At 46.7% G+C, this 26,088-nt stretch overlaps 1 protein-coding gene and 2 non-coding genes across 3 annotated transcripts; all 3 read left to right on the top strand.

Moving 5' to 3' along the window:
* The first annotated feature begins 20,818 nt into the window (after positions 1-20,818).
* LOC123058065 (peroxidase 25) lies at positions 20,819-22,383 on the top strand. Its single transcript, XM_044480896.1, has 4 exons — positions 20,819-21,084; positions 21,244-21,423; positions 21,526-21,688; positions 21,780-22,383. The coding sequence occupies exons 1-4, from the start codon at positions 20,869-20,871 to the stop codon at positions 22,199-22,201; spliced, it is 981 nt and encodes a 326-aa protein (XP_044336831.1). The 5' UTR covers positions 20,819-20,868; the 3' UTR covers positions 22,202-22,383.
* Positions 22,384-22,477: 94 nt separating this feature from the next.
* TRNAP-AGG (transfer RNA proline (anticodon AGG)) lies at positions 22,478-22,549 on the top strand. Its single transcript has one exon. It is a non-coding gene; the product is annotated as a tRNA-Pro (tRNA).
* A 3,449-nt stretch (positions 22,550-25,998) lies between these two features.
* Positions 25,999-26,070, top strand: TRNAP-AGG (transfer RNA proline (anticodon AGG)). The gene has a single exon. It is a non-coding gene; the product is annotated as a tRNA-Pro (tRNA).
* The last annotated feature ends 18 nt before the right edge of the window (positions 26,071-26,088 follow it).

The following is a 26,088-nucleotide window of genomic DNA, read 5'->3' as shown; positions in this document are numbered from 1 at the left end:
GGGAGGAGCAGCCTTCCAACACCTGTATTGATCACAAGGACCCGTGTGAGTCACAAAGATCACAATAGCAGTCAACTCTCATCGGCAATCGGGGTAGCCGTTGGAGTAGGTTAAAACCCTACCCGAGAGGGTAGATTATTAGCCATGATGTAAGCGGGAGCAACTAATCAAGGGTCACTTTTGGTGTACCTTTGAGGTTACACCATCAAGGGTCGTCACGTTTATATTGAGTTTGGATGTCTGTGGCGAATGATTTTACAAAATCATAAAGAAAATTCTAACCCTGCAAAAAAATAAAGAAAATTCTAAATAAACAGGCCATGTTCGAAATGAAGTCACAAGACGCATTATTTGTAGCCGGACCTCGGAGGTCACGGATTTATTTCAGCCTCCCGAGAATAGGCCGGCCCGCCCAAGTGGCGAGAGCCTTGAGCTTGACTTGGCCGGCTTCGAGAAGGCGATCGTGTTGGCCGGTGGTGATCGTGCCTACTGCCGACGTCGTGGGGCCTCCGCCCAAGGCCGGGAGCAACCACGCCCCTGCACGCAGGCAGTTGGACTTGGACCGAATGCCGCGCCTGGATGGATGGTCTTGGTCATGCACATCCCGTGCCGACACCAGGCGTCCAGGCCAGCCACCTCGCCTGGCCTGCTGTCATTTTCAATCGTGAACTGATCTGTTTGGCCCGAGTAGTCTGAGTGTGTCCCTGTCCACGAATCGCGGTGCGCCACCTAGCAAGGTCATATCGAAATGTCGCTTTTGGCTGACTTGTCAAGAGCTATCACGAGCTGGAGAAAACGGTTTTAGCCGATCCTCAAATATCTTCCACGGATTCAGTCCAGTCTGCCGCGCACGTTATCCTTCGGATCTCCATATGGCATCGAGTTGCTCCATATGTTATCATCAGCTTTTCGTTACTGCTTAATTTACTGACATCAGGGGCTGTGGCCCTTTTCATTTTTTTTTACTGACATCGTAGAGAAGGCTCAGATCAGAGCCTGAAAGCTCTCGGGAGATGGGAATCCACAACACAACGGGAGTTGCCTTATCTTTTGTTTTGGTAAGAAGGAAGAATTCTCTTTTGTTTTGCCACACTGTTCAAGCAATTTCGGAGCTATAAATCGGTTTGCACTTGGGGTTTGACGAACTGATTTTGTGACCAATGTAAAACGAGCAAATGTGTCAACTTGGTTCTTTATATTTTGAACAACAAATATTAGAAGTTATTTTACCGCTATGTACCCAAAGAGAGTGAAGAGCAAGTTCAATCCGGAGCCATGTTGGAAATCTTGGGGTGGTTATGTGTAACATCCTTATTATCATGATTTGAGCTCAAGCTCCACCACCACTTGCCTTGTCATCCGGTCTAATTTTCCTCTCATATTGTTGTTCACAGGAGAGTTGTTTTGGCTATAGGGAGCATGTGCTCCCGGATGAATAGTAAAAAATAATTAAAAAGTCTGAACTTTTTATGTTCATGTTAGTGTAACAGGCATGCTGAACTTTATTAATTATTTTTATAAGACCTTACAAAATCATACAACAGTAAGACTAAAGCCGCCGTCTAAGCAACACACTGTCGCTACACCTATCCAGTTGATGAAGGGGTGCAGATAGCCTGGGCCTAATACCAAACAGACATTGCAGTCAAGCCTAACATTTAAGACCTGAGATTAGCTCTTTGATTCGGCGGCGGCAATCTTTGCTGATTGTGTTGATATTAGCTCTTTGATTGGGAAGGTCAAATTTAACCATTGTTTTCGTGATGCTAATCAAGCGGCGCATGTGCTAGCTCAATTTAGCTACTGTAATAAAATCTCTGATAGTTGGATTAATAAGCCACCAGACTATTTGGTGAATAAGCTCGTAGACGATGTATCTGCTTTTTATTTGCAATAAAGCTAGCTATGATGGTCTTCCTTAAAAAAAAGACCTGAGACCCCAACTTAGCCACTTGCCGGGTCTGGGGCACACACTGGTCCGGCGTGCTCTCAGAGGCCGCCGCCACCAACTGCCACCGCTCCATCTTCTGAACTATACTGATGCATCAACCTTGCTCGGTCTAGCTATCGTCAACGCCACCACGGCGCCCAACGACACATCCTCCCTGCGCGCAAATAGCTGAGCACGTCGCGGTCGCCACTGATACACCTCAGCGCCATGCTGCCAAGTACCACCAGCCGACACAACTTGAAGTCCTTGGAAGATCTGTCGTGCGTAGCACCTGCCGACCAGGCATGACAAAGCGTAGCACTTGTCGGTCAGGCATGACTTGACATCTCCACCGAAGCTCCGTGCAAGACGAAGCCGCTCCACCTCCTGCCTCTAACTTCCAGCGCTGCTCCACAAACGATGCTCCCAAGAGAGAAACGACACCGCAATGCCGCCATCGTCCGATCTGAAACACTAGATCCTAGGATTTCCCCCGGAGTTGCACGAGTGGGTCGACAGTAGTTACACGACGATGCCTCCATCAAGGTAACGACGAGAACGCCGCCATCGCCTGCCGTCGGCTTGGTTTTCACCGGCAACCATGTCTCCCCTACTCGTAGCCGGGACTAGATGATGGATCTCGAGATCCGATCACCAAGCCTCTGGCCGGCCATCTCTGGAAGAAGATGACCACCAGCGTCACCACGTCGGGCACGCGTCGCCGCCGGCACCCCCATGGTGCCTAGAGGCCGACAAGTCCCGACGAGCACCACGCCTCGCCAGCCGCCATGGCCCAGACCCAAGCACCACCAGATCCAGATCAGATCGGGGTCAAGGGCCCCAAGCCGCAGTCGCCGCGGAGGTAGTACCAAAAGAGAGTGAAGAGCAAGTTCAATCCGGAGCCATGTTGGAAATCTTGGGGCGGTTATGTGTCAACATCCTTGTTTCAATTTTCATTTAACTGATTCCTCTGGTTTTGTGAGGGAGCTTCATGGGGACCAACGACAGGCGCTCCCCCCTCCCCCTCCCCTTCCCCCTGCTATCATGATTTCAGCTCAAGCTCCCACTACTTGCCTTGTCATCTTCTCTCATTTCCTTCTCATGCTGTTGTTGACAAGAAAGTTGTTTTGGCTATAGGGAGCATATGCCCCTGATGAATAGTAAATTCAAAATAAATTGTAAATAAAATTTATAAAGTCTGATTTTTTAAGTTCACGTTAGTCTAATTTTTATGCGAAGCGGGACAACAATGCTTCATCGGCGAAAAAACAAAATTAAGTGTTACAATTGGCTTTTGAGGTGACTTTTTTTTTGCGCAAGTCAAAATGCTTAGAATTTTCACCTAAAAATTTGCAGGTGGCACTTGGGTGTGACAACGGACGTATCTTTTTTTTCCCTACTTTTTTTTACATTTGCATGTATCCTTTTTTGCTCGCAGGAACATATGTTCCCAAGAGCCGAATTGGATTTCCGCTTGTTCACAAGATATTTTATGGAGTTCCATGTCAAAAAAGTTTCACAAAGTGAGAACTTACAGATCCAGTTACTACTCAACGAACAGAAAACACGAATACTACTTGGTCGAATCTTGCTTCTCTCGAGTTGGTACATATGTTATTATCAGCCTTTTCTCTTTTGTATTACCACACCGTTTGATGGTTTTGGAGCTAAATTCGTTTACAGTTGGGAGTTGATGGACTAATTTTGCAAAACTATGTATATACGAACAAACTGTCAACTTGCCCTTGTATATTATGAACTAGAAACACAAGTTTTTTGGTGTTATGTATAGTAAGAGAGTGAAGACCAAGCTCAAATAGACATGTCGGAAGTCTTGGTACATAGGTGGTTATGCGTCAACATCCTCGTTTCAATTTACATATAAATGATTCCCTCGGTTTTGTGACAAGGGACAGGTGTTCTCATCTTGTCACCGCCTTAAATTCTCTCATACTCTCAATACTGCAGAGTATTTGACAAAGTCCAGCGTCAAAACTAGTTCACAAAGTGGCGCCTTATGATCCGGTTACTACTCGCCTAAGAGAAAGCGTAAATATTACTTGGTCGAATCTTGATTGATGATCACCTTCTTATGATGGTCGTGTTAAAAATGCATTATACAGGTCCCACGAAACAAATAGCATATGTTGATTTTGGTATGGTGAGCTCTCCTCAGAAATCTCTAACACGAACCGTTATTACGTCTCAAATTGCAGAAGATATGTCCGACTCACAATGTTGTCGCCCTTGCTCATGAAGAAGGTTTTCAAAATGGTTATTGTGGCCCCAGATCGCTTCTCTCTCGTTCGACGGATTAAGTAGACTGTTCAAGACCCCTCCAAGGTTGGCATCCTAGTCTGCGGCATTAAGAAAATAAAGATATGTTTAAGCCAAGAGGTCTTTGAGTTCAAGACCCGACTGGCGCAATTAAATTGCAGCCCACGATCCATGTTTAGACCCGAGGAAGCCACACATAAGAGAGTGTTGAGGTATAAATGTATTGTCTAGTCTCTCCCATAGATCGGTCTTGCTTTATTCATGCCAATGACTTGTCAAATGTTTCGGCGCATGCTTTAGCTCGTTGTGCTGGGCATTCCATTAGCAATGTGCACCGTAACGTAATTCAGATTGCATCGGGAGATGCTATGAGATGATGCCATTTAATGAATGAAGTGCCGTACTTGGCCGAAAAGTCATATTCTCCAGAGCGACACAACCGTTGGTGCTCTGAAGATGACACCAAAAAAGTAGGCACAGTCTATCTGTTGGTTTTGGACTATGATCATCAGTCACTAGTGCTAGGACACTGATGACTTTCTTATCGGTTTGCCAGAATCACGTGCAGCACTCTGTGTTTGGTCTGCGTGAATTGCAAAATGAGTATGGTGGGAGCCCATATATGTCAAGCCTGTTAAACGTAGAATTTGTGGGAACTGGCTCAACCCTCTAGGGGTGGCCTATCACATATATTTATAAGGTTACACAATATACAGATTACATAGTTGGGCTATGTTACAAAGTCTAACACCCCCCCTCAATCTCAACTCACTCCTGATGAATCTAGAAGGTTGAGATTGCGCCTACAGACCTCGAACATGGGAGAAGGTAGAGGCTTGGTGAAGATGTCTGCAAGTTGATCCTTCGAGGAGATAAACTTGATTTGTAGTAGCTTCTGTGCAACACGTTCCCTCACAAAATGATAGTCAATCTCAATATGTTTGGTTCGTGCATGGAACACCGGGTTTATCGAAAGAAATGTAGCACCGATGTTGTCACACCAAAGAACCGGAGGATGTGACTGGGAGATTCCCAGCTCTCGAAGCAAAGACTCAATCCAGATAAGCTCAGCAGTCGCATTGGCAACAGCTTTGTACTCGGCTTCCGTGCTGCTGCGAGAAATAGTGGCTTGCTTGCGTGCACTCCAGGCGATCAAATTAGGACCCAAAAATACAGCATATCCCCCCTTGGATCGCCTGTCATCCGGACACCCAGCCCAATCAGCATCTGAGAATGCAGATAGAACAGCAGAGGAATTAGGTCGCAGATGAAGACCATAGGAGACAGTGAGACGCACATAACGAAGAATGCGCTTCACAGCAGACCAGTGCACATCAGTAGGGGCATGAAGATACTGACACACCCTGTTAACCGCAAAGGAAAGATCAGGGCGTGTGATAGTCAGATACTGCAAGCCACCAACAATACTCCGATACTCCGTAGCATCCGTAGGAGACAAAATAGTACCAGCAGTAGCCGAGAGCTTATCAGTAGAGGACATGGGCGTGGGAGATGGCTTACACTTGAGCATACCAGCACGGCGCAAGAGGTCAAGGGAGTACTTTTTCTGAGTGAGAGCTAAGCCGCCACGAGACTGATGTGCAACTTCAATACCCAGGAAGAAGTATAGCTGTCCCAAATCTTTTACCGTAAAATCTCTGCCAAGTGCAGTCACAAGAGCATCAGCAGCCGTTGCAAAGGAGCTGACCAGAATAATGTCATCGACGTACACAAGCAAATACACAGTCACACTGGGGCGCTGAAACAAGAACAGCGAGCTGTCGGCTGTCGACGGAACGAAGCCATGAGTACAAAGAGCCGAAGCTAGGCGAGCATGCCAGGCACGAGGCGCCTGTTTCAGTCCATATAGAGCCTTCGTCAGACGACAGAGATGATGAGGCTGAGCGTGATCAACAAACCCTGGTGGCTGCCGCATGTAAACCTCCTCTTCAAGCAGTCCATGGAGAAAAGCATTCTGAACATCAAGCTGTCAAAGAGACCAACCACGCGATACTGCAAGAGACAGGAGAAGCCGAATAGTAGTAGGCTTAACAACTGGGTTGAATGTATCCTCATAGTCCAAACCCTGACGCTGTTTAAACCCTCTAGCCATAAGACGCGCCTTGTAGCGCTCAATAGATCCGTCCGCATGTCTCTTGACTTTAAAAACCCACTTCGAATCAATGATGTTGACACGAGGAAGAGGAGGAACCAGTGTCCATGTCTCATTATGCATAAGAGCGTGGTGCTCTTGCTCCATAGCAGCCCGCCAGTGAGGAATATGTTGGGTTTCGTAGTAATTTCAAAAATTTCCTACGCTCAAGCAAGATCATGGTGATGCATAGCAACGAGAGGGGATAGTATGATCTACGTACCTTGTAGATCGACAACGGAAGCGTTTGGTTGATGTAGTCGTACGTCTCCACGGCCCGACCGATCAAGCACCGAAACTACGGCACCTCCGAGTTCTAGCACACGTTCAGCTCGATGACGATCCCCGGACTCCGATCCAGCAAAGTGTCGGGGAAGAGTTCCGTCAGCACGACGGCGTGGTGACGATCTTGATGTACTACTGCAGCAGGGCTTCGCCTAAACTCCGCTACAATATTATCGAGGATTATGGTGGAAGGAGGCACCGCACACGGCTAAGAATATGATCACGTGGATCAACTTGTGTTCCTCTGGGGTGCCCCTGCCTCCGTATATAAAGGCTCAAGGGGGGGTGCGGCCGGCCTAGGGGAGGCGCACCAGGAGGAGTCCTACTCCCTCTCGGAGTAGGATTCCCCCCCCCCCCCAATCCTAGTTGGAATAGGATTCGCGGAGGGGGGAAAAGAGAGAGAGAGGCCGGCCCCCTCTCCTTGTCCTATTCGGACCAAGGGAGGGGAGGGGCGCGCGGCCCATCTTGGGCTGCCACTTCTCTTTTCCACTAAGGCCCACTAAGGCCCATATAGCTTCCGGGGGGTTCCGGTAACCTCCCGGTACTCCGGTAAAATCCCGATTTCACCCGGAACACTTCCGATATCCAAACATAGGCTTCCAATATATCAATCTTTATGTCTCGACCATTTCGAGACTCCTCGTCATGTCCGTGATCACATCCGGGACTCCGAACAACCTTCGGTACATCAAATGCATAAACTCATAATATAACTGTCATCGTAACCTTAAGCGTGCGGACCCTACGGGTTCGAGAACAATGTAGACATGACCGAGACATGTCTCCGGTCAATAACCAATAGCGGGACCTGGATGCCCATATTGGCTCCTACATATTCTACGAAAATCTTTATCGGTCAGACCGCATAACAACATACGTTGTTCCCTTTGTCATCGGTATGTTACTTGCCCGAGATTCGATCGTCGGTATCCTATACCTAGTTCAATCTCGTTATCGTCAAGTCTCTTTACTCGTTCTATAATATATCATCCCACAACTAACTCATTAGTTGCAATGCTTGCAAGGCTTAAGTGATGTGCATTACCGAGAGGGCCTAGAGATACCTCTCCGACAATCGGAGTGACAAATCCTAATCTCGAAATACGCCAACCCAACATGTACCTTTGGAGACACCTGTAGAGCTCCTTTATAATCACCCAGTTACGTTGTGATGTTTGGTAGCACACAAAGTGTTCCTCTGGTAAACGGGAGTTGCATAATCTCAAAGTCATAGGAACATGTATAAGTCATGAAGAAAGCAATAGCAACATACTAAATGATCGGGTGCTAAGCTAATGGAATGGGTCATGTCAATCAGATCATTCAACTAATGATGTGATCCCGTTAATCAAATAACAACTCTTTGTTCATGGTTAGGAAACATAACCATCTTTGATTAACGAGCTAGTCAAGTAGAGGCATACTAGTGACACTCTGTTTGTCTATGTATTCACACATGTATTATGTTTTCGGTTAATACAATTCTAGCATGAATAATAAACTTTTATCATGATATAAGGAAATAAACAATAACTTTATTATTGCCTCTAGAGCATATTTCCTTCAGTCTCCCACTTGCACTAGAGTCAATAATCTAGATTACACAGTAATGATTCTAACACCCATGGAGCCTTGGTGCTGATCATGTTTTGCTCGTGGAAGAGGCTTAGTCAACGGGTCTACAACATTCAGATCCGTATGTATCTTGCAAATCTCTATGTCTCCCACCTGGACTAGATCCCGGATGGAATTGAAGAGTCTCTTGATGTGCTTGGTTCTCTTGTGAAATCTGGATTCCTTCGCCAAGGCAATTGCACCAGTATTGTCACAAAAGATTTTCATTGGACCCGATGCACTAGGGATGATACCTAGATCGGATATGAACTCCTTCATCCAGACTCCTTCATTTGCTGCTTCCGAAGCAGCTATGTATTCTGCTTCACACGTAGATCCTGCCACGACGCTTTGTTTAGAACTGCACCAACTGACAGCTCCACCGTTTAATGTAAATACGTATCCGGTTTGTGATTTAGAATCGTCCGGATCAGTGTCAAAGCTTGCATCAACGTAACCGTTTACGATGAGCTCTTTGTCACCTCCATATACGAGAAACATATCCTTAGTCCTTTTCAGGTGCTTCAGGATGTTCTTGACCGATGTCCAGTGATCCACTCCTGGATTACTTTGGTACCTCCCTGCTAGACTTATAGCAAGGCACACACAGGTCTGGTACACAACATTGCATACATGATAGAGCCTATGGCTGAAGCATAGGGAACATCTTTCATCTTCTCTCTATCTTCTGAAGTGGTCGGGCATTGAGTTTTACTCAACTTCACACCTTGTAACACAGGCAAGAACCCTTTCTTTGCTTGATCCATTTTGAACTTCTTCAAAATCTTGTCAAGGTATGTGCTTTGTGAAAGTCCAATTAAACGTCTCGATCTATCTCTATAGATCTTTATGCCTAATATGTAAGCAGCTTCACCGAGGTCTTTCATTGAAAAACTTTTATTCAAGTATCCCTTTATGCTATCCAGAAATTCTATATCATTTCCGATCAGTAATATGTCATCCCATATAATATCAGAAATGCTACAGAGCTCCCACTCACTTTCTTGTAAATACAGGCTTCTCCAAAAGTCTGTATAAAACCAAATGCTTTGATCACACTATCAAAGCGTTTATTCCAACTCCGAGAGGCTTGCACCAGTCCATAAATGGATCGCTGGAGCTTGCACACTTTGTTAGCTCCCTTTGGATCGACAAAACCTTCTGGTTGCATCATATACAACTCTTCTTCCAGAAATCCATTCAGGAATGCAGTTTTGACATCCATCTGCCAAATTTCATAATCATAAAATGCGGCAATTGCTAACATGATTCGGACAGACTTAAGCATCGCTACGGGTGAGAAGGTCTCATTGTAGTCAATCCCTTGAACTTGCCAAAACCCTTTTGCGACAAGTCGAGCTTTGTAGACAGTAATATTACCGTCGGCGTCAGTCTTCTTTTTGAAGATCCATTTATTCTCAATTGCTTACCTATCATTGGGCAAGTCAACCAAAGTCCACACTTTGTTCTCATACATGGATCCCATCTCAGATTTCATGGCTTCAAGCCATTTTGCGGAATCTGGGCTCACCATCGCTTCTTCATAGTTCGTAGGTTCATCATGATCTAGTAGCATGACTTCCAGAACAGGATTACCGTACCACTCTGGTGCGGATCTTACTCTGGTTGATCTACGAGGTTCAGTAGTATCTTGATCTGAAGTTTCATGATCATTATCATTAGCTTCCTCACTAATTGGTGTAGGTGCCACAAAAACAGTTTTCTGTGATTCATTACTTTCCAATAAGGGAGCAGGTACAGTTACCTCGTCAAGTTCTACTTTCCTCCCACTCACTTCTTTCGAGAGAAACTCCTTCTCTAGAAAGTTTCCGAACTTAGCAACAAAAGTCTTGCCTTCGGATCTGTGATAGAAGGTGTATCTAATAGTCTCCTCTGGATATCCTATGAAGACACATTTCTCCGATTTGGGTTCGAGCTTATCAGGTTGAAGCTTTTTCACATAAGCATCGCAGCCCCAAACTTTCAGAAACGACAACTTTGGTTTCTTGCCAAAACATAGTTCATAAGGCGCCGTCTCAACGGATTTTGATGGTGCCCTATTTAACGTGAATGCGACCGTCTCCAAAGCATAACCCCAAAATGATAGCGGTAAATCAGTAAGAGACATCATAGATCGCACCATATCTAGTAAAGTACGATTACGACGTTCGGACACACCATTACGCTGTGGTGTTCCGGGTGGCGTGAGTTGCGAAACTATTCCACATTGTTTCAAATGTACACCAAACTCGTAACTCAAATATTCTCCTCCATGATCAGATCGTAGAAACTTTATTTTCTTGTTACGATGATTTTCAACTTCACTCTGAAATTCTTTGAACTTTTCAAATGTCTCAGACTTATGTTTCATTAAGTAGATATACCCATATCTGCTTAAGTCATCTGTGAAGGTGAGAAAATAATGATATCCGCCACGAGCCTCAATATTCATCGGACCACATACATCTGTATGTATGATTTCCAACAAATTTGTTGCTCTCTCCATAGTACCGGAGAACGATGTTTTAGTCATCTTGCCCATAAGGCACGGTTCGCAAGTACCAAGTGATTCATAATCAAGTGGTTCCAAAAGTCCATCAGCATGGAGTTTCTTCATGCGCTTTACACAGATATGACCTAAACAGCAGTGCCACAAATAAGTTGCACTATCATTATCAACTCTGCATCTTTTGGTTTCAACATTATGAATATGTGTGTTACTACTATCGAGATTTAATAAGAATAGACCACTCTTCAAGGGTGCATGACCATAAAAGATATTACTCATATAAATAGAACAACCATTATTCTCTGATTTAAATGAATAACCGTCTCGCATCAAACAAGATCCAGATATAATGTTCATGCTTAACGCTGGCACCAAATAACAATTATTTAGGTCTAATATTAATCCCGAAGGTAGATGTAGAGGTAGCGTGCCGACCGCGATCACATCGACTTTGGAACCGTTTCCCACGCGCATCGTCACCTCATCCTTAGCCAATCTTCGCTTAATCCGTAGTCCCTATTTCCAGTTGCAAATATTAGCAACAGAACCAGTATCAAATACCCAGGTGCTACTGCGAGCATTGGTAAGGTACACATCAATAACATGTATATCACATATACCTTTGTTCACCTTGCCATCCTTCTTATCCGCCAAATGCTTGGGGCAGTTCCGCTTCCAGTGACCAGTCTGCTTGCAGTAGAAGCACTCAGTTTCAGGCTTAGGTCCAGACTTGGGTTTCTTCTCCTGAGCAGCAACTTGCTTGCTGTTCTTCTTGAAGTTCCCCTTCTTCTTCCCTTTGCCCTTTTTCTTGAAACTAGTGGTCTTGTTGACCATCAACCTTGATGCTCCTTTTTGATTTCTACCTCCGCAGCTTTCAGCATTGCGAAGAGCTCAGGAATAGTCTTATTCATCCCTTGCATATTATAGTTCATCACGAAGCTCTTGTAGCTTGGTGGCAGTGATTGGAGAATTCTGTCAATGACGCAATCATCTAGAAGATTAACTCCCATCTGAATCAAGTGATTATTATACCCAGACATTTTGAGTATATGCTCACTGACAGAACTGTTCTCCTCCATCTTGCAGCTATAGAACTTATTGCAGACTTCATATCTCTCAATCCAGGCATTTGCTTGAAATATTAATTTCAACTCCTGGAACATCTCATATGCTCCATGACGTTCAAAACGTCGTTGGAGTCCCGGTTCTAAGCCGTAAAGCATGGCACACTGAACTATTGAGTAGTCATCAGCTTTGCTCTGCCAGACGTTCACAACATCTGGTGTTGCTCCAGCAGCAGGCCTGGCACCCAGCGGTGCTTCCAGGACGTAATTCTTCTGTGCAGCAATGAGGATAATCCTCAAGTTACGGACCCAGTCCGTGTAATTGCTACCATCATCTTTCAACTTTGCTTTCTCAAGGAACGCATTAAAATTCAACGGAACAACAACACGGGCCATTTATCTACAATCATACATAGACAAGCAAGATACTATCAGGTACTAAGTTCATGATAAATTTAGGTTTAATTAATCATATTACTAAAGAACTCCCACTTAGATAGATATCCCTCTAATCCTCTAGGTTATTACGTGATCCAAATCAACTAAACCATGTCCGATCATCACGTGAGATGGAGTAGTTTCATTGGTGAACATCACTATGTTGATCATATCTACTATATGATTCACGCTCGACCTTTCGATCTCCGTGTTCCGAGGCCATATCTGTATATGCTTGGCTCGTCAAGTATAACCTGAGTATTCCGCGTGTGCAACTGTTTTGCACCCGTTGTATTTGAACGTAGAGCCTATCACACCCGATCATCACGTGGTGTCTCAGCACGAAGAACTTTCGCAACGGTGCATACTCAGGGAGAACACTTCTTGATAATTTAGTGAGAGATCATCTTATAATGCTACCGTCAATCAAAGCAAGATAAGATGCACAAAAGATAAACATCATATGCAATCATAATATATGACATGATATGGCCATCATCATCTTGCGTCTTTGCTCTCCAAAGTACTGTCATGATTTCTATCGTCACCGGCATGACACCATGATCTCCATCATCTTGATCTATATCAATGTGTCATCACGTGGTCGTCTCGCCAACAATTGCTCTTGCAACTATTGCTATCGCATAGCGATAAAGTAAAGCAATTATTGGATGCTTGCATCTTATGCAATAGAGAGACAACCATAAGGCTTTTGCCAGTTGCCGATAACTTCAACAAAACATGATCATCTCATACAACAACTTATATCTCATCACGTCTTGACCATATCACATCACAACATGCCCTGCAAAAACAAGTTAGACGTCCTCTACTTTATTGTTGCATGTTTTACGTGGCTGCTACGGGCTTAAGCAAGAACCAATCTTACCTACGCATCAAAACCACAACGATAATTTGTCAAGTTGGTGTTGTTTTAACCTTCGCAAGGACCGGGCGTAGCCACACTTGGTTCAACTAAAATTGGAGAAACTGTCACCCGCAAGCCACCTATGTGCAAAGCACGTTGGGAGAACCGGTCTTGCGTAAGCGTACGCGTAATGTCGGTCCGGGCCGCTTCATCCAACAATACCGCCGAACCAAAGTATGACATGCTGGTAAGCAGTATGACTTATATCGCCCACAAATCACTTGTGTTCTACTCGTGCATATAACATCAACATATAAAACCTAGGCTCGGATGCCACTGTTGGGTTTCGTAGTAATTTCAAAAATTTCGTACGCTCAAGCAAGATCATGGTGATGCATAGCAACGAGAGGGGAGAGTATGATCTACGTACCTTGTAGATCGACAACGGAAGCGTTTGGTTGATGTAGTCGTACGTCTCCACGGCCTGACCGATCAAGCACCGAAACTACGGCACCTCCGAGTTCTAGCACACGTTCAGCTCGATGACGATCCCCGGACTCCGATCCAGCAAAGTGTCGGGGAAGAGTTCCGTCAGCACGACGGCGTGGTGATGATCTTGATGTACTACTGCAGCAGGGCTTCGCCTAAACTCCGCTACAATATTATCGAGGACTATGGTGGAAGGGGGCACCGCACACGGCTAAGAATATGATCACGTGGATCAACTTGTGTTCCTCTGGGGTGCCCCTGCCTCCGTATATAAAGGCTCAAGGGGGGGTGCGGCCGGCCTAGGGGAGGCGCACCAGGAGGAGTCCTACTCCCTCTGGGAGTAGGATTCCCCCCCCCCAATCCTAGCTGGAATAGGATTCGCGGAGGGGGGAAAAGAGAGAGAGAGGCCGGCCCCCTCTCCTTGTCCTATTCGGACCAAGGGAGGGGAGGGGCGCGCGGCCCATCTTGGGCTGCCCCTTCTCTTTTCCACTAAGGCCCACTAAGGCCCATATAGCTCCCGGGGGGTTCCGGTAACCTCCCGGTACTCCGGTAAAATCCCGATTTCACCCGGAACACTTCCGATATCCAAACATAGGCTTCCAATATATTAATCTTTATGTCTCGACCATTTCGAGACTCCTCGTCATGTCCGTGATCACATCCGAGACTCTGAACAACCTTTGGTACATCAAATGCATAAACTCATAATATAACTGTCATCGTAACCTTAAGCGTGCGGACCCTACGGGTTCGAGAACAATGTAGACATGACCGAGACATGTCTCCGGTCAATAACCAATAGCGGGACCTGGATGCCCATATTGGCTCCTACATATTCTACGAAGATCTTTATCGGTCAGACCGCATAACAACATACGTTGTTCTCTTTGTCATCGGTATGTTACTTGCCCGAGATTCGATCGTCGGTATCCTATACCTAGTTCAATCTCGTTATCGGCAAGTCTCTTTACTCGTTCTATAATATATCATCCCGCAACTAACTCATTAGTTGCAATGCTTGCAAGGCTTAAGTGATGTGCATTACCGAGAGGGCCCAGAGATACCTCTCCGACAATCGGAGTGACAAATCCTAATCTCGAAATACGCCAACCCAACATGTACCTTTGGAGACACCTGTAGAGCTCCTTTATAATCACCCAGTTACGTTGTGACGTTTGGTAGCACACAAAGTGTTCCTCTGGTAAACGGGAGTTGCATAATCTCATAGTCATAGGAACATGTATAAGTCATGAAGAAAGCAATAGCAACATACTAAATGATCGGGTGCTAAGCTAATGGAATGAGTCATGTCAATCAGATCATTCAACTAATGATGTGATCCCGTTAATCAAATAACAACTCTTTGTTCATGGTTAGGAAACATAACCATCTTTGATTAACGAGCTAGTCAAGTAGAGGCATACTAGTGACACTCTGTTTGTCTATGTATTCACACATGTATTATGTTTCCGGTTAATACAATTCTAGCATGAATAATAAACTTTTATCATGATATAAGGAAATAAATAATAACTTTATTATTGCCTCTAGGGCATATTTACTTCAGTCTCCCACTTGCACTAGAGTCAATAATCTAGATTACACAGTAATGATTCTAACACCCATGGAGCCTTGGTGTTGATCATGTTTTGCTCGTGGAAGAGGCTTAGTCAACGGGTCTACAACATTCAGATCCGTATGTATCTTGCAAATCTCTATGTCTCCCACCTGGACTAGATCCCGGATGGAATTGAAGAGTCTCTTGATGTGCTTGGTTCTCTTGTGAAATCTGGATTCCTTCGCCAAGGCAATTGCACCAGTATTGTCACAAAAGATTTTCATTGGACCCGATGCACTAGGTACGATACCTAGATCGGATATGAACTCCTTCATCCAGACTCCTTCATTTGCTGCTTCCGAAGCAGCTATGTATTCTGCTTCACACGTAGATCCTACCACGACGCTTTGTTTAGAACTGCACCAACTGGCATCTCCACCGTTTAATGTAAATACGTATCCGGTTTGCGATTTAGAATCATCCGGATCAGTGTCAAAGCTTGCATCAACGTAACCGTTTACGATGAGCTCTTTGTCACCTCCATATACGAGAAACATATCCTTAGTCCTTTTCAGGTACTTCAGGATGTTCTTGACCGCTGTCCAGTGATCCACTCCTGTATTACTTTGGTACCTCCCTACTAGACTTATAGCAAGGCACACATAGGTCTGGTACACAGCATTGCATACATGATAGAGCCTATGGCTGAAGCATAGGGAACATCTTTCATCTTCTCTCTATCTTCTGAAGTGGTCGGGCATTGAGTTTTACTCAACTTCACACCTTGTAACACAGGCAAGAACCCTTTCTTTGCTTGATCCATTTTGAACTTCTTCAAAATCTTGTCAAGGTATGTGCTTTGTGAAAGTCCAATTAAACGTCTCGATCTATCTCTATAGATCTTTATGCCTAATATGTAAGCAGCTTCACCGAGGTCTTTCATTGAAAAACTTTTATTCAAGTATCCCTTTATGCTATCCAGAAATTCTATATCATTTCCGATCAGTAATATGTCATCCACATATAATATCAGAGTCATAGGAACATGTATAAGTCATGAAGAAAGCAATAGCAACATACTAAATGATCGGGTGCTAAGCTAATGGAATGGGTCATGTCAATCAGATCATTCAACTAATGATGTGATCCCGTTAATCAAATAACAACTCTTTGTTCATGGTTAGGAAACATAACCATCTTTGATTAACGAGCTAGTCAAGTAGAGGCATACTAGTGACACTCTGTTTGTCTATGTATTCACACATGTATTATGTTTCCGGTTAATACAATTCTAGCATGAATAATAAACTTTTATCATGATATAAGGAAATAAATAATAACTTTATTATTGCCTCTAGGGCATATTTCCTTCAGAATACTCATAGCGGCCTCATAGTTGTGTGGTTCATCATTGGGATCTGCAACAGAATGAGCAAGACAGGCAGCCAAATGTGTGACAGTACCATCATGACGCTGCTTGGGTTGAACAATACCGCTGCGGCTGCGAGTATGCGGACGTTGCAGGGCAACGGGAATAGGAGCCGGCGGTGCCAATACTGAAGATGACGACGGTAGGTCGGGCGACGGGGGCCAAGACAAAGACCCAGGCGAGGCGATGGTAGGCCTAGTCGACCCAGGTGAGAGGGGCGACAGGGACATACGACCAGGCGATGGCGGCAATGACGGAGGCGAGGCCGGGCGTGGAGACGGTGGCAAGGACCGCTCGAGCCGCCCAGGTGAGACCGGCGGAGACAGGGGCCACGCCTCGGCTGGTGTGGTGGGCCGCACCTCGGCCGACGCTAACCCAGGTACGGAGGCCAGCATCGGTCCAGTGGCATGAGCGGGCGTGGCTCCAGAGACGGGGTCGGCGACAGGAGTTTGTGCAGGCACATGCACCGACCGATCAACATGCGTCACAGGAGTTGCATCCGGAAGTAGTTCCAGGTGAGCACCACGTCCAATACCTGCACCATGATTAGGTAACAACACAGGCAAATATGCAACATCTTCAAATTGGCCAAGCATAATAGGAGATGGATGCATAGATGGAGGTGTGGCGGGTTGCTGCGGCATGGCGAAAAAAGGAAAAACGTTCTCATCAAAGACAACATCACGGGATATGTAGACACGATTTGTTGGCACATGAAGGCACTTGTAGCCTTTGTGAAGAGAACTATAACCCAGAAACACACATTTCTTAGACCGAAACTCAAGATTTCTATGATTATATGGATGAAGATGGGGCCAGCAGGCACACCCGAACACCTTAAAGAAGGTATAGTCAGAAGTTTCATGGAGAAGGAGCTCAATAGGAGTTTTCATATTAAGGACACGCGTAGGTAGTCGGTTAATAAAAAAACATGCTGTAGCAAAAGCGTCGCTCCAAAAACGAAAGGGTACAGAAGCGTGAGCCAGGAGTGTGAGTCCGGTCTCAACGACATGTCGATGCTTGCGCTCAACAGCGCCGTTCTGCTGATGTGTATGAGGACATGATAAACGATGAGAGATATCAAGCTTATTAAAGAAAGTGTTGAGGTTGCGATATTCGCCCCCCCCCAATCGGACTGAACATGGATAATTTTATGCTTGAGAAGACGTTCTACATGCACTTGAAACTGAATGAAGACATCAAACACATCAGATTTGCGCTTAAGAAGATAAAGCCAGGTAAAGCGACTATAGGCATCAATAAAGCTAACATAATAGTTGTGACCATTCATAGACGTTTGGGCAGGACCCCATACATCAGAAAACACAAGTTTAAGAGGACTCGTTACTTGACGAGTAGAAGAAACAAATGGTAACTGATGACTCTTGCCTTGTTGACAGGCATCACACACAGATATCTCCTTATTGCTAGACTCGATAGGCAGCTCATGGCGGTGAAGTATATGGCGAACTATGGGAGTGGCAGGGTGACCAAGGCAAGAGTGTCACTGGGACGGCGACACACGAACACCACTGAAGACGCGCAGGGCGGATGGATCCTCCAAGCGGTATAGGCCATGGCTGAGGCGACCAGTAAGCAAAATTTCCCGAGTGGCTCGGTCCTTAACAAAAAGATCAAACGGATGAAATTCACATAAGACATTGTTATCAAGAGTGAGCTTAGGAACAGATAACAGATTAAGAGTCACCGAGGGGACCCGTAAAATATTACGAAGATGGAGCTGCCTAGATGGATGACTAGTTAAGAGAGATGCTTGACCAACGTGAGAGATGGGCATACCTACACCGTTGGCGGTGTGAACCTTGTCGTGACCGTAGTATGGCTGGTGGGTGGACAACTTGGCGAGCTCGTTCGTCATATGATTCGTGGCACCGGTGTCCATATACCACGCAGGATCAATTGGGTATGATGGTGTAACGCCGTGTTCAGCGCGTGTATCCTTGCCCTTGGCGGCAACATGAGCAGCAGGAGGGCCAAGATCCGCCATAGCAAGTTGACGCTCATTACCTTTTCCATCATTGCCGATACCCAGGAAGCTCCGCTGAAAACGCTTGTGGCACTTGGAGGCGAGTTGCCTCTCACGCCCGCAGAGCTGGCACCGCACGGGGCCGCCACCCGAGGATGGCGCAGGGGGGTTGGCGACCCGAGCAGGCGACGAAGGCGCAGGGGGGCGCTGGCCACGCGACGCCCAAAAGGCCGCTGGCTGGTCGGCGATGGTGGTAACGGAGCAGCGAGTTTCGATGCGTTGCTCGGTGAAGAGCAAACGAGAGAAGAGCTCGTGCGGAGGAAGCGGCGGCTTGGCGTTCTGGACGGCCTCGGCAAGGTTGTCGTAGTCGGCATCGAGACCCTTAATAACATAGCCAGTGAACTCCTCATCACTCAGCGGTCGACTGATAGAGGTCAATGTATCCGCCAAGACCTTGATTTTGTTAAAGTACGTTGTGGAAGATGAGTCCAGTTTCTTGATATCATCAAGCTTGCTGCGAAGAGCCATGGAGTGGGCGGTGGAGGTCTGTGTAAACGCATGCTCCAAAGTCATCCACGCATTCAAGGAGGAGGCAGCAAAGAGGCAAAGGCCAGCAACCCCGTCGCCGAGGGAACCCTGGATGGCGGAGAGGATCGCTTGGTCTTGCTGCACCCACACACGGTGCGCCGGGTTGATGGCCGGGCCATGGACGGCGGGAATAACCTGCGGCGGACACGGCAGGGAGCCATCAACGTAGCCAAGGAGGGAGCGGCTGCGGAGCAGCGGTAGAACCTTGGCGCGCCAAAACAAATAGTTGTCCGGCGTGAGGCGAGTCGTGATGAGGTTGTCGAAGTGGAACGGGCCGGAGATCATGGCGGCGTCGGTGGTAGCAACAACGGGAGCCGCAAGGGCTTCGGGTGCCACACCCGCGGGCTGATCATGGGAGGCCCCCGAGGCCGCCGACATGATGGCGAGTGTCGGGGACGAGCCAGCAGTGGCTGCAGGTGGCGCCAGCATCGTGGCGGTGGAGAACGCCATCGTCGACGGCGCGGGAGACAGCGGGATCGGAGCCGAGAACAACGAACCAACGGCGGTGGTGCCGAAGACTTGGGGCCGCGGCGTCGCACCAGCGTGGGCGGGAAGGTTGAGAAGGGCGGCCAGCGTCGCAGGGATGGCCCCGGAGCTGGCGGAACCGGAGGCGGAAGCGGTCATGGTAGCTGCGGCGGCGGCGGCCCTAGGGTTTGGGGCACGGTGGCGGCGGCGGCTGAGGTGGAGTTGTCGTAGGTCCTAGGTTTAGGCTGATACCATGTTAAACGTAGGATTTGTGGGAACTGGCTCAACCCTCTAGAGGTGGTCTATCACATATATTTATAAGGTTACACAATATACAGATTACACAATTGGGCTATGTTACAAAGTCTAACAAAGCCCACTTGTGAGAAACCCTTCCACTAACACTTTGTTTCCCATGTTCATCACGAGTGTATGTGTGTACTAGCAGCAGGCCTTTTCTGACTGTAGCCTCCCAATTCCCATTTTCTCTGTGAACCAAAAGTACCACTGAAGTGCTCCTAGTGGGCTATCTGTTGGTAAATATGGGAATTGGTCATGTGGATGGAGTTCACTAATGAATTTTACATCTCTCTGAACAACTGATTTTTATCTTGGAGGCGCCCAAACTCCATTGTGACCAAATTGCTCAAAAATTAGTGAGCTGCCTCTCATTTCACTCTAGTCTTTCTAGAAAAATGAGCTTAAACATGTTACTCATCTTGCCTTGAAATGGCTGTCGTAACGGTGTTCTTCCGTGTTAGAAATATTATAGCTCTATCACATCACCAGCTTTCTGAAACCATCAAATTGCTACACATCTCTGGCCACTAATCAGAAACGAATGGTCTGCATCTGATTGTTGTTACTATGCTGGAGCACATGGCTTGGTTATGTGGGTGCAGTATGGCAACCTAGCACTTAGAAACTGCGGCCTGAGTGGCTGCTGCTATCTCACACAACAGAGCGACTCTTGCACAATTCGATGAAGGATATATCAATTGTATAATATGCAGGTTGATATTCTAGCTGTAATCCACAACATTCAGTAGTGCATGATCCACTTGCTACCCCACTGTCGACTGACCAAAATTGCGACAAGATTGTAGCAATTGGAAGATAGCACAAGCTGAGGAGACCCTATATAACGGACGTCAGGATTATACATGATTGGCACAAGTAGAATTGTTGTTAATAAGTGATAACCCTACTCATGCCATGGTAGCATCAGAAATAGCTGCCGTTTTCTTTCTGTTCAATGCCTTGTTGAGAGGTTCTTTGGTTCAAAGCCAAGGGCTGCAGAGAGGATTCTACGACTCCAGCTGCCCTGATGCAGAGGATATCGTGAGGTCTACTGTCGAGAAGTACTACAACAACGACGCCACCATTGCCCCGGGCTTGCTCAGGCTGCACTTCCATGACTGTTTTGTCCAAGTCAGTTCAGTAATTCTGTCCTCTACAGTATGCAGTTGTATGATTCCATAAATTTACTCTGAATCTCATGGCATACTGTTCCTTTTCATTTCCCAATAGACAGCAAAGTGCATATGTAAAGGGACGTAAATGACCTATTGCAGTTTTGCTCTATTATAGGGGTGTGATGCTTCTGTTCTGATTTCTGGAGCATCATCCGAGAGGAGTGCGCCACAGAACTTCGGTCTCAGGGGATTCGAGGTGATAGACGACGCCAAGTCCCAGCTGGAATCAACGTGCCCTGGGGCGGTGTCCTGCGCCGACATACTGGCCCTGGCCGCACGTGATTCCGTGGATCTGGTAGGCAAGTTTTGTTTCTGACTGAACTCCTGCCAAGAACTGTTTAGCTGAGAGCCTGATGACTGAACTGTTTGTCTGCCACGTTCTGTAAACGATGGCAAGACCGGCGGGCCAAGCTGGCCAGTGCCTCTGGGACGAAGAGACGGGAGGATCTCATCAGCCGCAGACGCCAAGGCCCTGCCGTCTCCGGCCGACCCCGTGTCCGTCCAGCGGCAAAAGTTCGCAGACCAGGGCCTGTCCGACCACGATCTCGTCACACTAGTCGGTAATAATCTTCTTCGATCCTTCATACTACAAACGCATGACACTGCATAATGTTCAGTTAACCGTCCGGTGTAATGGTGATCTGCATGCAGGCGCGCACACGATCGGGCAGACGGACTGCGCGTTCGTGCGGTACCGGCTGTACAACTTCACGGCGACGGGGAACGCGGACCCGTCGATCAGCCCGGCGTTCCTGCCGCAGCTGCGGGCGCTGTGCCCGCCGAACGGAGACCCGGCGCGGCGGGTGGCGCTGGACAGGGACGGCGCGGGGGCCTTCGACGCGGCCTTCTTCAAGAACGTGAGGGACGGCAACGCCGCGCTGGAGTCGGACCAGCGGCTGTGGGGCGACGACGCCACGCAGGGGGTGGTGCAGAAGTACGCCGGCAACATCCGGGGGCTCTTCGGGCTGCGCTTCACCTACGAGTTCCCCAAGGCCATGGTCAGCCTGGGCGGCGTCGCCGTCAAGACGGGGAGGCAGGGCGAGATCAGGAGGAAGTGCTCCAGGTTCAACTGAACTGATGGTATGTGTAATTCTGTATGAGTATGGCTGGCTTGATGCGATGCTTGTGGTAATAAACCAATTGATTGGTGGGCAGCATGCGTGCCTGGTGTAAAAGTATCTTTGTTTGCATGTTTTCCTTTCATTCTCTGTTGCGTGAGACAAGGCTAATGTTTGTTCCATGATCATGTGCTTCAGATACGCTGGCAGCAATATTGTGGTGTTATATAAAGCTGAAGCCAAACAGTAGCTGCTTAATTTGTAGAGACTAGATTAATTGAAAGCACACAAGGGCATTTGGTCTAGTGGTATGATTCTCGCTTAGGGTGCGAGAGGTCCCGAGTTCAATTCTCGGAATGCCCCATTATTTTTTTCCTGTTTTTTTTTCCTCTGTACTGTTGGACAACACTCTGAAACCAACATACTGTGTGGATGATACATTACAACTGATCTGGTGTATTTTAGCATTTCTCTAAGAAGCAACATCACTGGAAGTTTGATCCAGTGTAGAAATTCAGATGCCCAAGCGAGTGAAAACCACAGACCACAGACTTATTAAAGGGATTTATTTAAATCAACGTGCATATTGTCAGAGGAGGATTCAATAGAGAGCTTGATGATTTTCAGCAAGGATGAGGTGGAGATTAGGATTAGAAAGCATATGCTTAAATCAATTTATCAAGGTTCTAATAAGTACTGTTTGATAGTTTGCGCCTAACTAAACGGTCCTTTGTGGACTTATGCGCTATCTTCCATGAAAGATGTGGTTCGTGGGACACGTTTTATGTATCAGTCGAAGAATCAGTCGTAATCTTTTTGCGTGAAATATTTCTGTTAGTTGGAGGTAATTAGAGCAGAGAATGAGATATAATAACATGGGAGGTAAAAACACATTTGCCCTCTCCATCGCGGCATTGCGGTCGGCAGGTGTCCGTCCGACATGGTGATGTTGTGCGACTTGTGTGGCAACGATGGCGGCTTCGGGCGGAGTTGGGCTGCTACTAAGCTTTGGTAGTCGGTCTCCCGACGTGTTCGGGGGGCTGTCATGCCTCGCCTTGTCTTCTTGAAGTCGGAGCTGCAGAGGAGGTGCTTCTGCGGTGACGAGACGGGTGGTCGGTTCCGGTGCGGGCTCGATGCATGCCCAACACTTTTCCCCTGTAATACTCGTCGATAGAGTCGAAGCTGCCTGCTCATCGATGCATGTGATGGACTGTTTGGCATCGACTAGTGCAGGCCTCGGTGTTTGTTTGCGGGGAGGGCTACATCGGTGGTCATTGATGGTGGAGTCGAAGTCGCCCTCGCGGAGGTGTGATGACGATGACACCCGATTGCAACCTCGATGGCGCTTTTCTCGTCGACGACATGTGCGCGTTCTTGTGTGGGTTGCCAGGTCGTCGTGTGTGCTTTGTTTTTGCGGGCGTGTTGTGACAGTTTTCACCTGATTTTCTGTTAATAACTGGGCAACTTTCTTCAACCTTTTTTAATGAATCAGGCCCTACAGGCCGTGTTTGAAAAAACGCGGGAGGTGGGAATAAATTGCTTGTGCTGAAACCTTGTATTTTTTACTCTGTATATGCACTACTTGAAGGTAGTTTTGTTGATCTAGGTGGACTATAGCTCATTATACAAAAGAAAAATACATAGCTTTGTGAAATGTGATGACTTGCAATACTGCCAATAAATAAATTAAGATAGAGTTTTAGAAGTTTCACATTTTATAAATACTTAAGTAAGTTTGCTTCTCGTCATATTTACAGAACAACAAAGAAGCCACATGTTCAAGCCTTACTTGAGTGATCCTGATGCAAGTTCAAGCCTCTATTTTTAAACCCTCCTTTTATTAATTAATTAAGCAGAAGGTTATTACAATCATTTATTACAGCATATGTCTGTTGTGTCATGTCCTGGAAGACAACAATCACTTATTTTTTACTTATGTGGCTGCCCATTTCGTTTGGTGTTGCTTTCCTAAGAGCAACTCCAACGGGTCGACCCAAATGGACGGCGATTTCGTCTGATTTTTATTCGTTTGGGTCGGCCGCCCGTCCGGTGTCCGTACTGTTTTTGATATGGATTGACAGCGCGCCCAACGCGTCGATCCATATGTACCGATGTGGCCGGCTGACCGTCCAATTTTATATTGATTTGCACTCAACATATTATCAAATGAAAATGTTTTACAAGCCAAATAGTCTGCCCGCCCAAATAAATAGTATAGTTTGACAAGCCAAATACAAATAAAAATGTTTCACATAGTTTTGCAAACGAATAAAAGAAGATATATCTATTGGTTGCCAACATGAGCCCATATATGCTCAACCAAATCATTTTGCAATTGCACGCGAGTTTTCCAATCACGCATGTTTTCATGAAATTGAGTGAACTGCTCAAATGTTGTCGCTACTCCATGCTCAGTCACAACATTCTCACCCTGAAACTGAAAGCCTTGATCGTACAGACGTTTCGACCACTCCCTCTCTAATACGGTTGAAACATGCCTACTCATACGGAAACGGCGGCGGAATTTGTGATGTTTGAACAACGGGTTTGTTGTATCAAAGTAGTCCTTTCAGAGAAGAAAATGCCCGCTCTCTCAGTTGCGATTCAACGCCGAAGGTGGCCCGGAATGGAGCCACGGAATAATGGCCGCTGGCTGTTGAGGTGGTGATGGACCAACACGGCAGCCAATATCTCATCCTCGTCGTCGAACGACGAATCGTCGGAGTCACAAAGGAAATTGTGAAGAAAAAAACTCGTCAGCGGAGTCAATTTCGTACCTTGGCAAACTGTCAAACAACTTGCGGGCGTTGAAGAAGGAGACGGCCGGCGAGGGGAGTCGCGACGCCCACAGACCAGGTAGCTGCCCTGCCGGTGTCCAACGAGTGTGACGGCATCCGACGAGCGTGTCGGTCGGATGTGGCAGGGGCGGCGAGGCGGCTTCTTGGTCGCGGGCGGCTGTGCAGTGGGGGAAGGGCGGTGGGAAGCAGTTTGCTCCCCGGCGGTAAAACGGCGGCGGAGGGCGACGCGGGGGAGAGGGGGAGGGGAGGGGCGGCGTTGCTGGCTCAAAAATGGACCGAAAATTGATCGCCCGCGGACGAATAAACAGACGCGCGTTTATTTAGGTCGACGTGTTGGGTCGTTTTTTATGTCCGCATCGACCTGAACGGATGGCGGCGAACGAAATGGATCGCCTCATTGAAGTTGATCTAAGGTTGTAGGATAGATGGGTATCCTACGAACTTTTCGGATCTTTACAAGATCATTTGGGCTAGGGCAGGCGACATTCGTCACCACCTTTAGGTTGTCTTTGGTGTTGCTTCTTGAACGATTCGGTCCATTCACACCAAGCTTGTCATTGAGAATATTCATTGACGATGCCCTACTGATGCCATTTATAAATTGTACGGTTTGTTGCACTAGAGGCGGGTCCTTAGTAAAAAGCCGGATAGAGTCACCCCTTCGCCTGCCCCTCGATATTGGTTGTATCCATTGGGTCTATTGTTGTGATGTTGCCCACAACAGTGAACTTGCTTTGCTTTCCCTTTCTAACCTGTTTTATGATGTACTTCCTCCGTTCCGAATTACTTGTCTTGGATTTGTCTAGATACAGATGTATCTAGCACTAAAATGAGTTTAGATAAATCTGTATCTAGAGAAATTCAAGACAAGTAATTCGGAACGGAGGGAGTACATCCTCGATGCTTGGTGGTTTGTTGCTTCATTAATAAACGGGGTGAGAAGCCATACTCATGTTTGTCAAATACAGAAACTGAATGCTCAAATACGTTATGTACTGAATTGAAATCACACGAGGGCATTTGGTCTAGTGGTATGATTCTCGCTTAGGGTGCGAGAGGTCCCGAGTTCAATTCTCGGAATGCCCCTTTACTTTTTCTCTGTTT

Source organism: Triticum aestivum, chromosome 3A (genome assembly GCF_018294505.1).
Source record: "Triticum aestivum cultivar Chinese Spring chromosome 3A, IWGSC CS RefSeq v2.1, whole genome shotgun sequence".
Taxonomy (NCBI): Eukaryota; Viridiplantae; Streptophyta; class Magnoliopsida; order Poales; family Poaceae; genus Triticum; species Triticum aestivum.
Note: the sequence above shows the minus strand (reverse complement) of the source record. Positions and strands in the feature narration are given on the sequence as shown.

Excerpts from the sequence above, each read along its gene's own strand:
- LOC123058065 (XM_044480896.1), top strand. The coding sequence starts at position 20,869 with ATGGTAGCATCAGAAATAGCTGCCGTTTTCTTTCTGTTCAATGCCTTG. Across the intron at positions 21,424-21,525 it reads CACGTGATTCCGTGGATCTG|ACCGGCGGGCCAAGCTGGCC; the intron begins GTAGGCAAGTTT and ends AACGATGGCAAG. Across the intron at positions 21,689-21,779 it reads CGATCTCGTCACACTAGTCG|GCGCGCACACGATCGGGCAG; the intron begins GTAATAATCTTC and ends ATCTGCATGCAG.